At 45.4% G+C, this 12,113-nt stretch overlaps 1 protein-coding gene across 1 annotated transcript in view; it reads left to right on the plus strand.

Annotated features, from left to right (window-relative positions):
• LOC129707620 (mitochondrial 10-formyltetrahydrofolate dehydrogenase-like) overlaps positions 1-12,113 on the plus strand; it is a 97,529-nt gene that overhangs the window by 41,183 nt on the left and 44,233 nt on the right. The window contains exons 7-9 of the mRNA XM_055652749.1: positions 2,831-2,965; positions 8,199-8,324; positions 10,561-10,652. Of these exons, the coding sequence (XP_055508724.1) occupies positions 2,831-2,965; positions 8,199-8,324; positions 10,561-10,652 (353 nt within the window). The remainder of the gene's footprint in view (positions 1-2,830; positions 2,966-8,198; positions 8,325-10,560; positions 10,653-12,113) is intronic.

Below are 12,113 nucleotides of genomic sequence, written 5' to 3' on the forward strand. Positions count from 1 at the left end.
GTTGAGTTAAGAGCCTGATGATCAGAAGTACATGAGCAATATATCTTTAATCCCTTCAAGATTCAGGACAAATTGAAGAAGTGACTGCCAATTACCTCATTGGACAAGACATGAACTTCATTAATCTGCACTGATGCGGCCAAAGTCTATGGCAAAACCTTATGGGTGGCACGGTGGCGCAGCGGTAGAGTTGCTGCCTTACAACGCCAGAGACCTGGGTTAAATGGTGGCTTGGGTGCTTTGGCTTGAAGTTGAAAGGCACTATTTACTGCAAATGGCAGCTTGGTTTCTTTGGCTTGAAGTTAAAAGGCACTACTGCAAATGCACTTCCTGTTTGCTCTTTATATTGATTTTAGATAAAACGCTACCACTTATGGCTGTGATCTTTGACCCAGCCCCCCCTCCACTGAGCAGGTGCTGTCATGTAGATCGATTCCTCGCCTCGTCCACCTCAAAGTGGCTGTAGGTAGGGATTTGGTCCACTGTGTCCTTGCCAATTGCAACATGAGTTCATGCACATCCCATTTTCAATCGCTGAAATTAAACCTTTGGTTTACGGTTCATTCAGTTATTCTAGTCAATAGACAATAGACAATAGGTCACTGACCTATAATTCCCTGGATTCTCTCTACCTCCTTTCTTAAGCAAAGTAACACTTCCTTCATCCATGAATATTGATTGAATATTTTTAATCTGTGTGAATAAAGTTACATTGCTGATTTTGAGATAATTCAAGCATTATTTAATTGACCTTGATTATGTGTAATTCATTAATTGCTCAGAGATCTTGCAGTTGAGAGCTTAGCAAAGACTCCAACTATGGATACAAAGTGCTGGAGTGACCCAGGCAAACTCACCCAAAAAGGATGGGTGACGTTTTGGCTCAGACTCAGAACCCTTCCTCAGACTGTTCAACAGTCTGAAGAAGGGTTCCAGCCCGAAATGTCACCCATCCTTATTCCCCAGAGATGCTGCTTGACCTGTTGAGTTACTCCAGCAATTTGTGTCTTTGGGAAAAACCAGCATCAGCAGTTCCTTTTTACACAAACAAAGACACCATTTGACTTTTGAATCTGTTGAACTCCTCTGAAACATAGAAACATAGAAATTAGGTGCAGGAGTAGGCCATTCGGCCCTTCGAGCCTGCACCGCCATTCAATATGATCATGGCTGATCATCCAACTCAGTATCCCGTACCTGCCTTCTCTCCATACCCCCTGATCCCCTTAGCCACAAGGGCCACATCTAACTCCCTCTTAAATATAGCCAATGAACTGGCCTCAACTACCCTCTGTGGCAGAGAGTTCCAGAGATTCACCACTCTCCATGGAGTTATTCAGTTGGCAAATAGGCCACTGGGCCCATCACGTCAATGCGACCAGCGGGCACTGATCCATATTCATCCCTTCTTTATCATAATATCCTTTCACTTGCACACGTAATGGTTGGCATTGGGAGGATACAGGCGCTGACCACGAATGGGCACCACATGCCAAACCCCAGGCTCTCGTAACACAAAGGTTGGTTCATGTTGACAAGCACAAGTGATACTTAGAAAGAGCAAAATTACAAAATGTTTATTTTTTACTGTCGTCGTGTTGGAACTGTCTGTGTGTAAACAAAAAAAGCTCATCCCTCGGATCACCTTTAAAACTCGGTCCATTCACCTGTAACCTTTGCCCTGTTGTTTATGCAATGGGGGAAATATTCTGACTCCCTGCACCATCGCTGCTGTTTTTAATTTTACATCCCAATCAGCTCAGGATCAGTTCATCCAGCAGCTTCCTTTGCTCCAGGGGAAATAATCCACACCTCTCCAGTCTCACCCTGGCCACTCCCTCTTCTCCCCTCTCCCATCGGGCAAAAGGTACAGAAGTGTGAAAACATTGGGAGAGTGGGCTGAGACGTGGCGGAAGGAATACGGCGTAGCAAAGTGTGGAGTCGTGCATTTTGGTAGTAGGAATAAAGGTGCAGACTGTTTTCTCAATGAGGAGCCGATTCAGAAATCGGAGGTGCAAAGGGACATGGGAAAACGGGTGCAGGATTCCCAAAAAGTTGATTTGCAAGTTGAATCGGTAGTAAGGAAAGCTAGCATTTATTTCAAAAGGTCTAGAATACAAAAAAAAGGGATGTAACGCTGAGGCTCTATAAGTCGCTGGCCAGACTGCGTTTGGAATATTGTGAATAGTTCTTTTGCCACATATCTGAGGAAGGATGTGCTGACGTTGGAGAGGGTCCAGAGGAGGTTTACGAGACCGATCCCAGGAATGATTGGGTTAACATATGATGAGCATTTGAAGGCACCGGGCTTGTACTCGCTGGAGTTTAGAAGGATGGGGGAGGACCTCATTGAAACGTACCGAATAGTGACAGGAATAGGCCTGGATAGAGTGGATAAGGAGAAGATGTTTCCACTAGTGGGAGAGTCTAGGATCAGAGGGCACAGCCTCAGAATAAAAGCAGGTACCTTTAGAAAGGACATGAGGAGGAATTTCTTTAGTTAGAGGGTGGTAAATCGGTGGAATTAATTGCCGCAGACAGCTGTGGAGGCCGTCAATAAATATTTTTAAGGCAGAGATTGATAGATTCTTGATTAGTACAGGTGTCAGGGGTTATGGGGAAAAGGCAGGAGAATGAGGTTCAGAAGGAAAGATAGATCAGTCTCGATTGAATGGCGGAGTAGACTTAATGGGCCGAATGGCCTAATTGTGCTAGAACCTATATACCCATGAGAGGAGCAGCTGAGCTGCTGAGTTGGCTCTGAACTGTGCCAGGTGTTCACTTGTGTCAAAGCCATTAACAGGTGTGTGTTCTTTCTCCTCCCTTTCAGCCCATCACCCTGTATGGATCATCCATGTACAAAGGTGCCATACCTTCAGGGCAGCCGCTGGAGATCAGTGGAGCTGGTAAACCCGGCCTGGTAACCAACAATGGCTTGGTGCTCTTCGGCAACGATGGAAACACGGTAGGTTTCAGCTCTCCAATTCACGGTGTGGAGGATTTCCCACCAGTTGTCCATGTGTGAAATGCAGCAGAGTCCTGAGGAATACCAGGGGCTTGTGTTACCTTCGCCAACCAACTCTTCTGTGAAGTGGTTGCAGTCAAAATAAACTAATGATTGTGGAGCTGATGATAGTGCCAGTCCTCGGCTGATGGGTTTATCTTGAAAGGTTTTTCTAAAGTTATGTGTGGAAATATAAGGAACACAACAAAGTGACCTGCAAATTATTGGAGATTTTGGTCCTGATTAAGCAACTCCACATCCAAGCTCATAGCTATGTATTTCCTGCGTTGTTAGTCAGCGCTGTAGGTGCATCTGCCAAATATACTGCCCATCTGTACACTGGAAACCAAGGTGGTGCAGCGGTAGAGTTGCTGCCTTACAGTGCCAGAGACCCGGGTTCCATCCTGACTACAGGTGTTGTCTGTACGGAGTTTGTACGTCTCCCCATGACCACGTGGGTTGTCGCTGGTCGGCACGGACATGGTGGGCCAAAGAGCCCGCTTCCGTGCTCTATCTCTAAACTCAACTAAACCATTAGTATTGTTTTATTTTTGTTGTCTTGTGTATCGCAATACAGTGAAACAATTGTTTGCCGTTCTTTCCAGGTAAAAACATCCATTCACGAGCACCTAAATAGAGAAAATAAATGGAGTGCATAGAACACAGACCAGTACAGGATAGGAAAGGTCACTTTGTCCCACGATGTTTGCGCAAAACATGATGCCAAGTTCAACCGATCTCATCTTTACGTGATCCATATCTCTATCGCCTTGTCCATGTGCCTAACTAAAAGCCTTTTAATGCCACTATTGTATCTGCCCCTAGCAATGCATTCCATGCCCCGCACATTTCCATTAAACTTTCACCCTCACACTTTATAGATATGCCCTCGAGTGTTGGACATTCCCGTCCTGGGGAAACAGGTTATGACAATCCACCCTATCTATGCCTCTCAGAATTATATCCAATCTCCCCTCAACCTCCAATATTCTAGAGAAAACAATCCAAGTCTCTCCAACCTCTCCCTGTAGCTGCACCCTCTAATCCAGGCAACATTATGGTAAACCTCCTCTGCACCCTCTCCAAAGCCTCCACATCTTTCCTGTAATGCAGAACTGCATGCAATACTCCAAATGCGGCCTAACTAAAGTGGTATAGAGCTGCATCATGACATCCTGGCTGTTATACTCAATGCCCTTAGCAATGAAGGCAACATAACGTACACCCCATCTTGTGCTGCTACATTCAGTGAGCTATAAACTTGGACTCCAAGATCCCTCTGCACATCAATGCTGTTAAGGGTCTTGCCAGTAACTGTATGCATTCAACTCACTAAGTACAGCACCTCACGCTTGCTCACGTTAAACTCCATCTGCTATTTCTCTGCCTATTTCTGCAGCTGATCTATATCCCGCTATCTATACGGACAACATTCCTCACTGTCTGCAACTCTCCAACCCACTACTTTTATGTTCACGTCATTTATAACATCACAAACAGCAGAGGTCGCAGCACAGATCCTTGCGGAACTCCAGTGGTCATTGACCTCCAGCCAGAATATCTGCCCTTCACCACAACCCTCTGTCTTCTATAAATAAGCCAGTTCTAAATCCATATGACTGTCATCGTGGGTCCCGTACATCTCAATCGTCCCACAAATCACCCCCGCAATCACCTCTCTTGCCTCCCTCAGTAAAACTGGGATAGATTTGGCGATTTATCTTCAAGGCCTCAGCAGCTCCTCCTTCTCCATCGCAAACTGTCTTCACATATTTGTATTTTCCACACTGGCTTTGCTGTCCTCCATGTCCTTGTCCTTGGTGAATGCAGGTACAAAGTACTTGTTTAGTGCCTCACCTACATCCTCCAACTCCAAGTATAGATTCTCTCCTTTATCTTTCACCTTCTCCCTGGTCACCCTCTTGTTTTCACTTGTGCATAAAAAGCCTCGGAATTTCCCTTACTCCAACTTGCCAATGACATTTCATGGCCCATTATAATTGCCCGCTTAAGGTTTATTCCGACTCACTTTATATTCCTCATAAGCCCCGTCTGATGCCACCTTCTTAGACCTGACATGCTTGCTTTTTCTTCTTGACCAGGTTTATAACCTCCTTGGTCATCCATGGTTCCCTTTCCTTGCCGTCCTTATCCCTCCTCCTTGGAAACCTTCTTGATTACACCTAACAAGTTCTGCCCTGTAAAATCCTCTTGCCTTAAGTACGCCCCAGGTCCATATTGTGGAAGTTAAAGTCACCCCCTACAAAAACCTTGTGATCTAGATCCCTTTGTCATATGTCACATATCTGAGTCTCTATCTCCTGCTGGCTCATGGCTCATGGGTGGCCTATAATAGAATCTCATTTGAGTAATTGTTCCTTTCTCATTTATTAAGGTCAACCTACAATGCCTGAGTAGACGTGCCCTCCAGTATGCCCTCTCTGAGTACCACCATGACATTCTCACTGATTAGCAACTCTTCCACCTCTATCACGTCTGAAACATCGAAACCCTGGGACATTGAGCTGCCAGTCCTGTCCCTCTAGCAACTAAGTTTCCAAAATGTACTGCAGAATATACAATGATTAAGGGTCGTCACGGTGACGCAGCGGTAGAGTTGCTGCTTCACAGCGCCAGAGACACGGGTTCCATCCTGACTACGGGCGCTGTTTGTACATTCTCCCTGAGACCACATCCCTGGGTGCTCCGGTTTCCTCTCACATTCCAAAGACGTACAGATTTGTAAGTTAATTGGCTTTGGTAAAAATTGTAAATTGTCCCTCGGATGTGGGATAGTGTTAGTGTACAGGGATCACTGGTCGGCACAGACTCGGTGAGCTGAAGGGACTGTTTCTGCGCTGTATCTCTAGATTAAACAAAAGTAAACTCATGTAGTGCAAATTATAGTGTTATTGCGACAGAGAAGATGCAGATTTAAAAAAGTGCAAGATAGATTGGAAAATCAGGAATGCATTCTGTTCAAGAATCTATTAACAGTGGGGAAGAGGCTGTAGTATGTGTTTTCAAGAATTTGCATCTTCTGCCCCAAGAGCCTGTGTTTGCCATATCCCTGGGCTAAGGATATTATAGTCGGTCAGGCACTGTATTGGTATTTCAAGCTTTGGACTGTTAATGTCATTAGTGATAGGAGTAGAATTAGGCCACTGCCCATCAAGTCTACTCCGCCATTCAATTATGGCTGATCTACCTCTCCCACCTAACCCCATTCTCCTGCCTTCTCCCCATAACCTCTGACACCCGTACTAATCACGAATCTATCTATCTCTTCCATATATCCATACCCATAATAAAAATATCCATTAACTTTGCCTCTACAACCTTCTGTGGCAAAGAATTCCACAGATTCACCACCTATCTGACTACGAGGATGTAACTAGTAGAGTGGATAAGGGAGAACCAGTGGAATATCTGGACTTTCAGAAGGCTTTCGACAAGGTCCCACATAAGAGATTAGTATACAAACTTAAAGCACATGGTATTGGGGGTTCAGTATTGATGTGGATAGAGAACTGGCTGGCAGACAGGAAGCAAAGAGTAGGAGTAAACGGATCCTTTTCAGAATGGCAGGCAGTGACTAGTGGGGTACCGCAAGGCTCAGTACTGGGACCCCAGCTATTTACAATATATATTAATGATTTGGACGAGGGAATTAAATGCAACATCTCCAAGTTTGCGATGACACGAAGCTGGGGGGCAGTGTTACCTGTGAGGAGGATGATAGGAGGCTGCAAGGTGACTTGGATAGGCTGGGTGAGTGGGCAAATGCATGGCAGATGCAGTATAATGTGGATAAATGTGAGGTTATCCACTTTGGTGGCAAAAACAGGAAAGTAGACTATTATCTGAATGGTGGCCGATTAGGAAAAGGGGAGATGCAATGAGACCTGTGTGTCATGGTACACCAGTCATTGAAAGTAGGCATGCAGGTGCAGCAGGCAATGAAGAAAGCGAATGGTATGTTAGCATTCATAGCAAAAGGATTTGAGTATAGGAGCAAGGAGGTTCTACTGCAGTTGTACAGGGTCTTGGTGAGACCACACCTGGAGTATTGTGTACAGTTTTGGTCTCCTAATCTGAGGAAAGGCATTCTTGCCATAGAGGGAGTACAGAGAAGGTTCACCAGACTGATTCCTGGGATGTCAGGACTTTCATATGAAGAAAGACTGGATAGACTCGGCTTGTACTCGCTAGAATTTGGAAGATTGAGGGGGAATCTTATAGAAACTTACAAAATTCTTAAGGGGTTGGACAGGCTAGATGCAGGAAGATTGTTCCTGATGTTGGGGAAGTCCAGAACAAGGGGTCACAGCTTAAGGATAAGGGGGAAATCCTTTAAAACCGAGATGAGAAGAACTTTTTTCACACAGAGAGTGGTGAATCTCTGGAACTCTCTGCCACAGAGGGTAGTTGAGGCGAGTTAATTGGCTATATTTAAGAGGGTGTTAGATGTGGCCCTTGTGGCTAAAGGGATCAGGGGGTATGGGGAGAAGGCAGGTACAGGATACTGAGTTGGATGATCAGCCATGATCATATTGAATGGCGGTGCAGGCTCGAAGGGCCGAATGGCCTACTTCTGCACCTATTTTCTATGTTTCTATGTTTCTAAAGAAATTCCTCCTCTTCTTCCTAAAATATCGTTCTTTAATTCTGGGGCTATGACTAGAGGTCTTAGACTCTCTCACTGGTGGAAACATCCACTCCACATCCACTTTATCCAAGCCTTTCACTATTCTCTATGTTTCAATGAGGCCTCCCCCCTCATTCTTCTAAACTCCAGCGAGTACAGGCCCAGTGCCGACAAACGCTCCAGTATGTCCCAGCTAGACAAAAAAGCTGGAGAAACTCAGCGGGTGAGGCAGCATCTATGCAGCGACGTTTTGGGTCGAGACCTGATGGGTTAGATGGTAGATGGGTTGGTGATGGGTTGGAATGTAGGCAATGTAAAGGCATGGTCAGCAATCACTGTATGTGCCCACTCTGCAGATTGGGGCAAATGTGGTGGACTGCCAATGGTTATTTGTCTCAACAAGCCACTCAGTCTGAATGCGGTGAGACACTGCTTTGTATTGATCATTGGGAGCAGATTGGTCTGGTGCAGTTGGGCTATGGTGTTTGGTTTTCATGTGCTGGATGGGAGGCAGCTCTCTGATTGTTTTCTTTGTGACCATTGCAGCTGATGGTTCGAAACCTTCAGTTTGAAGACGGGAAAATGATCCCTGCCTCCAAATATTTCTCCACCGGTGACACAGTCGCTGTAGAACTGACTGATGAAGAGAAGACAATTGCTGAAGATATAAAGGTAAGCTGTGGTTCATACAAACTCTTGCCACAATGTCGGGCAGTCTTGTGTGTTCAGTTTCCCGTCACCTTGTTTTGAGGACGATTTGTTCAAGCTACCAAGTCGTCATGACGGAGAAGGAGGAGGAGAGGCCTTGGCCTACCACTGTACCAAGTGCAGTGAACTAGGGAAGAGTTTAGGGTAGCACGGTGGCGCAGCGGTAGTGCTGCTGCCTTACAGTGCCAGAGTCCCAGGTTCAATCCTGACTACGGGTGCTGTCTGTACGGAGATTGTACGTTCTTGCGTGGATTTTCTCCAAGAGGCTAATATCTAGGTTAGTTGCTTGGTGTAACTGTAAAGTTATCCTGAGTGTGTGTAGGGTAGAGTTAGGATGCGGACTCGGTGGGCCGAAGGGCCTGTTTCTGCGCTGTATCTCTAAACTATAAAAGGAAGTTAAGGGAAGTGAGGTAGCTGGGCATCTCCCTGGCTGATCATTCTGTGTCCATGGTCCACTTCAGAATAGCAATAATCCATGCTCTTCATCCAAGCATTTCATTATATATTCTTTGACTGTTTGAAATAATTTGATGATAGTTAGCAACTGATACCAAAATATTTGGGTTTCCAGAAATGTTTTGAATAAACAAAGTAGGTCAGATTGATGCATTTGAGAGTCATGGAGTCTACAGCATAGAAACAGGCCATTTGGCCCAACTTGCCCATGTCGGCCAACATATCCCATCTACACATCCCACCTGCTCGTACAACTTTTGAACTTGGGTATAATGAAAATATTGCTTGCAGCCACATCACAGGCAACACACAGACAGTTATTGTACATAAATTGTGCAATGATGATCAACCCACCACCAATTCCCTCAATTCTTCTTTGAATCCTACTTCTACTTTCAAGTACTTCTTGAGGTACTATAACGACATCTAAAAGACACTTGGATAGCAAGGTTTTAGAGGTACATGGTCCAAAGGCGGACGGGTGGGACCAGCATATACAGGACATCTTGGTCGGCATGGGCAAGTAGGGCTGAAGGGTCTGCTTCTGTGCTGTATGACCCGATAATATGCAAGTTCATATCATCAGGTTATCGGGAACTTTTCCAGTTTTAATTTATTTCCACTGTCTACATTAATTTAAGAAATCGGAGAGGTGCCTCCCGTTGATATATTTTTGCATTGTTACTGGTAAAAGTGAAGGAATTCTTGTTCCCACTCTGAGTGGCTTGTGAGAACGTGTGAGCTTGACATTCTTGAGCATGTTGCAATTTATGATTCGACCACCAAGTGTGACTCCATGAGACGTAGACAGACGCAAAAATGTATCATTCATTCCAGTATGCCTTGTGTTATAGGCAATAGGTGCAGGAGTAGGCCATGTGGCCCTTTGAGCCTGCACCGACATTCAATGTGAAGGGTTTCGGCCCGAAACGTTGCCTATTTCCTTCGCTCCATAGATGCTGCTGCACCCGCTGAGTTTCTCCAGCTTTTTTGTGTAACCTTCAATGTGATCATGGCTGATCATCCACAATCAGTACCCCGTTCCTGCCTTCTCCCCATATCCCTGACGCCGACTGTCCAGGGCAGGACATGACAGAGAATGCAGGAAGGAACTGCAGATGCTGCTTTACACCGAAGATAAACACAAAAAGCTGGAGTAACTCAGCGGGTCAGACAGCATCTCTGAAGAGAAGGATTGGGTGACGTTTCGGGTCGAGGCAGTTGTTTCAAGTCTGATGAAGGGTCTCGACCCGAAACGTTACCTGTTCCTTTTCTCCAGAGATGCTGTCTGACCCGCTGAGTTACTCCAGCTTTTTGTGTCTGTCTTCGGTTTAAACCGGAGCCAGCAGATCCATTCCCATTGCCAACCTCCGCAGCCAACTTTGCGGGCCAGTGTCTCAGGGGGCCCACAATACCTGTTCCGACAAAACAGATAATCCTGAAAGTCTCTGGAAACAAAAGTGCCGGAAAATCAGTGCTCTACCTGTACCCTGGGTCTGGCTGTTCTACAACACTCCCCAGGGCTCTACTATTTACTAGGACCTGTACTAGTTTATCCAAATGCAAGACTTTGCACTGCAGTAGAGTTACAGTCGACTGAACTCATTGGAATTAATGGATGATGAGGCGCAAAACGTTCCCTAAAGACATTCCCTGAAAGACAAACTGTATTCCTGTGATTCATTGCTTCAGAATGGAAGTTTATTTTCTTAAATGTTCACATGTTTTTTTTAATGTGCTCCAGGCGATCTGGAAATCAATTCTGAGCAACGTTTCTGCCATCGAAGACTCGACAGACTTTTTCAAATCGGGAGCAGCTTCCATGGATGTGGTCAGGTAAAATCCTTCTTCAGTTAATATGTGTGCTTAAGTGTATATGGGCATTGCTGACCATGAAAACATAACTTGCAAACTTCAAGCGGGGAAGGGAGCAGAGAAGATTTACGAGGATGTTGCCAGGACTCAGTGGGCCTGAGCTATAGGGAGAGTTGAGCAGGCTGGGACTTGATTCTACAGATCGCAAGAGGATAAGGGGTGATCTACTTGAGGTGTACAAAATTGTGAGAGGAATAGATCGGTTCAGGAACCAGAGGACATAGGGTCAGGTGAGGGAGGAAAGATTTTATAGGAACCTGAGAGGTAACTTTTTCCCACAAAGGGTGTGTGGAACGAGCTGCTGGAGGAGGTAGTTGAGGCAGGGACTATCGCAACGTTTAAGAAACATTTACCCAGGTACATGGATAGGACAGGTTTAAAGGGACATGGACCAAATGCAAGCAGGTGTGGGACTAGTGTAGATGGGACATGTTGGTCGGCGTGAGCAGGTTGGGCAAATTATTGCAAACGTGGTTAAATGTGGCAGAAGTGATCATTTATTTATTTGCTCCATAAAATAAACTCCAGACTTTAGAGACACACGATGGAAGCAGGCCGTTTGGTTCACCATGTCCACGCCGACTGCCCCGTGCCTTTGCACTATCCTACACACGAGGGTCAATTTACACAAGCCAATTAATCTACAAACCTGTATGTCTTTGGAGTGTGGGAGGAAACCGGAGCTCCTGGAGAAAACCCACACAGTCACGGGGAGAACGTGCAAACTACGCACAGACAGCACCCATGGCCAGGATGGAACCCGAGTCCCTGGCTTTGTAATCATAATTATAATCATAATCATAATAATTCTTTATTAGCCAAGTATGTTTTACAACACACAAGGTATTTGATTTGCCATTCAGTCATTCCAATAAAGAGCAACAAGACACCCAAATAAATGTTTATCATGAACATCCACCACAGCGATTCCCCCATTTCGTGCTCGGTTTCTAGGTCTGCACAAAACTTGAGAGTCTTCAATTTACAACAGAAGTCTTTAATGCTTTACTCAATGCTGACAGCAAGACAACTCAAAATGGCTGCACCCACACATACACACAGGAGAAAACTATATACAAAACATCTCCCCTTGTCCTGTGCAGTGCCACCTACTGCACAGGAGGAGCAACGGGTCCTCCCACCCCACACAATCCACCAAACATCACACCCCACATTCCTCACTGTGATGGAAGGCAAAAAAACGTTGAATCTTCTTCCACTCTACCACTGCATCACCTATTGGACCATTCATTTTTAACCAGCAGATATCCTTTATATCGTGAGTAGCAGAGATGAATGAGGAACACCATGAGTAATTGGAAGTGTGCTGATGAAGGCTAGTTGCATTTTGGTCACTTTGAAGACCTTTAGTTCTCAAGAGATCATCTCCTTTCCAACTGGGCTTCCAAATGAGCTGTGTCA

This window comes from Leucoraja erinacea, chromosome 22 (genome assembly GCF_028641065.1).
Source record: "Leucoraja erinacea ecotype New England chromosome 22, Leri_hhj_1, whole genome shotgun sequence".
NCBI classification, from domain to species: Eukaryota; Metazoa; Chordata; class Chondrichthyes; order Rajiformes; family Rajidae; genus Leucoraja; species Leucoraja erinaceus.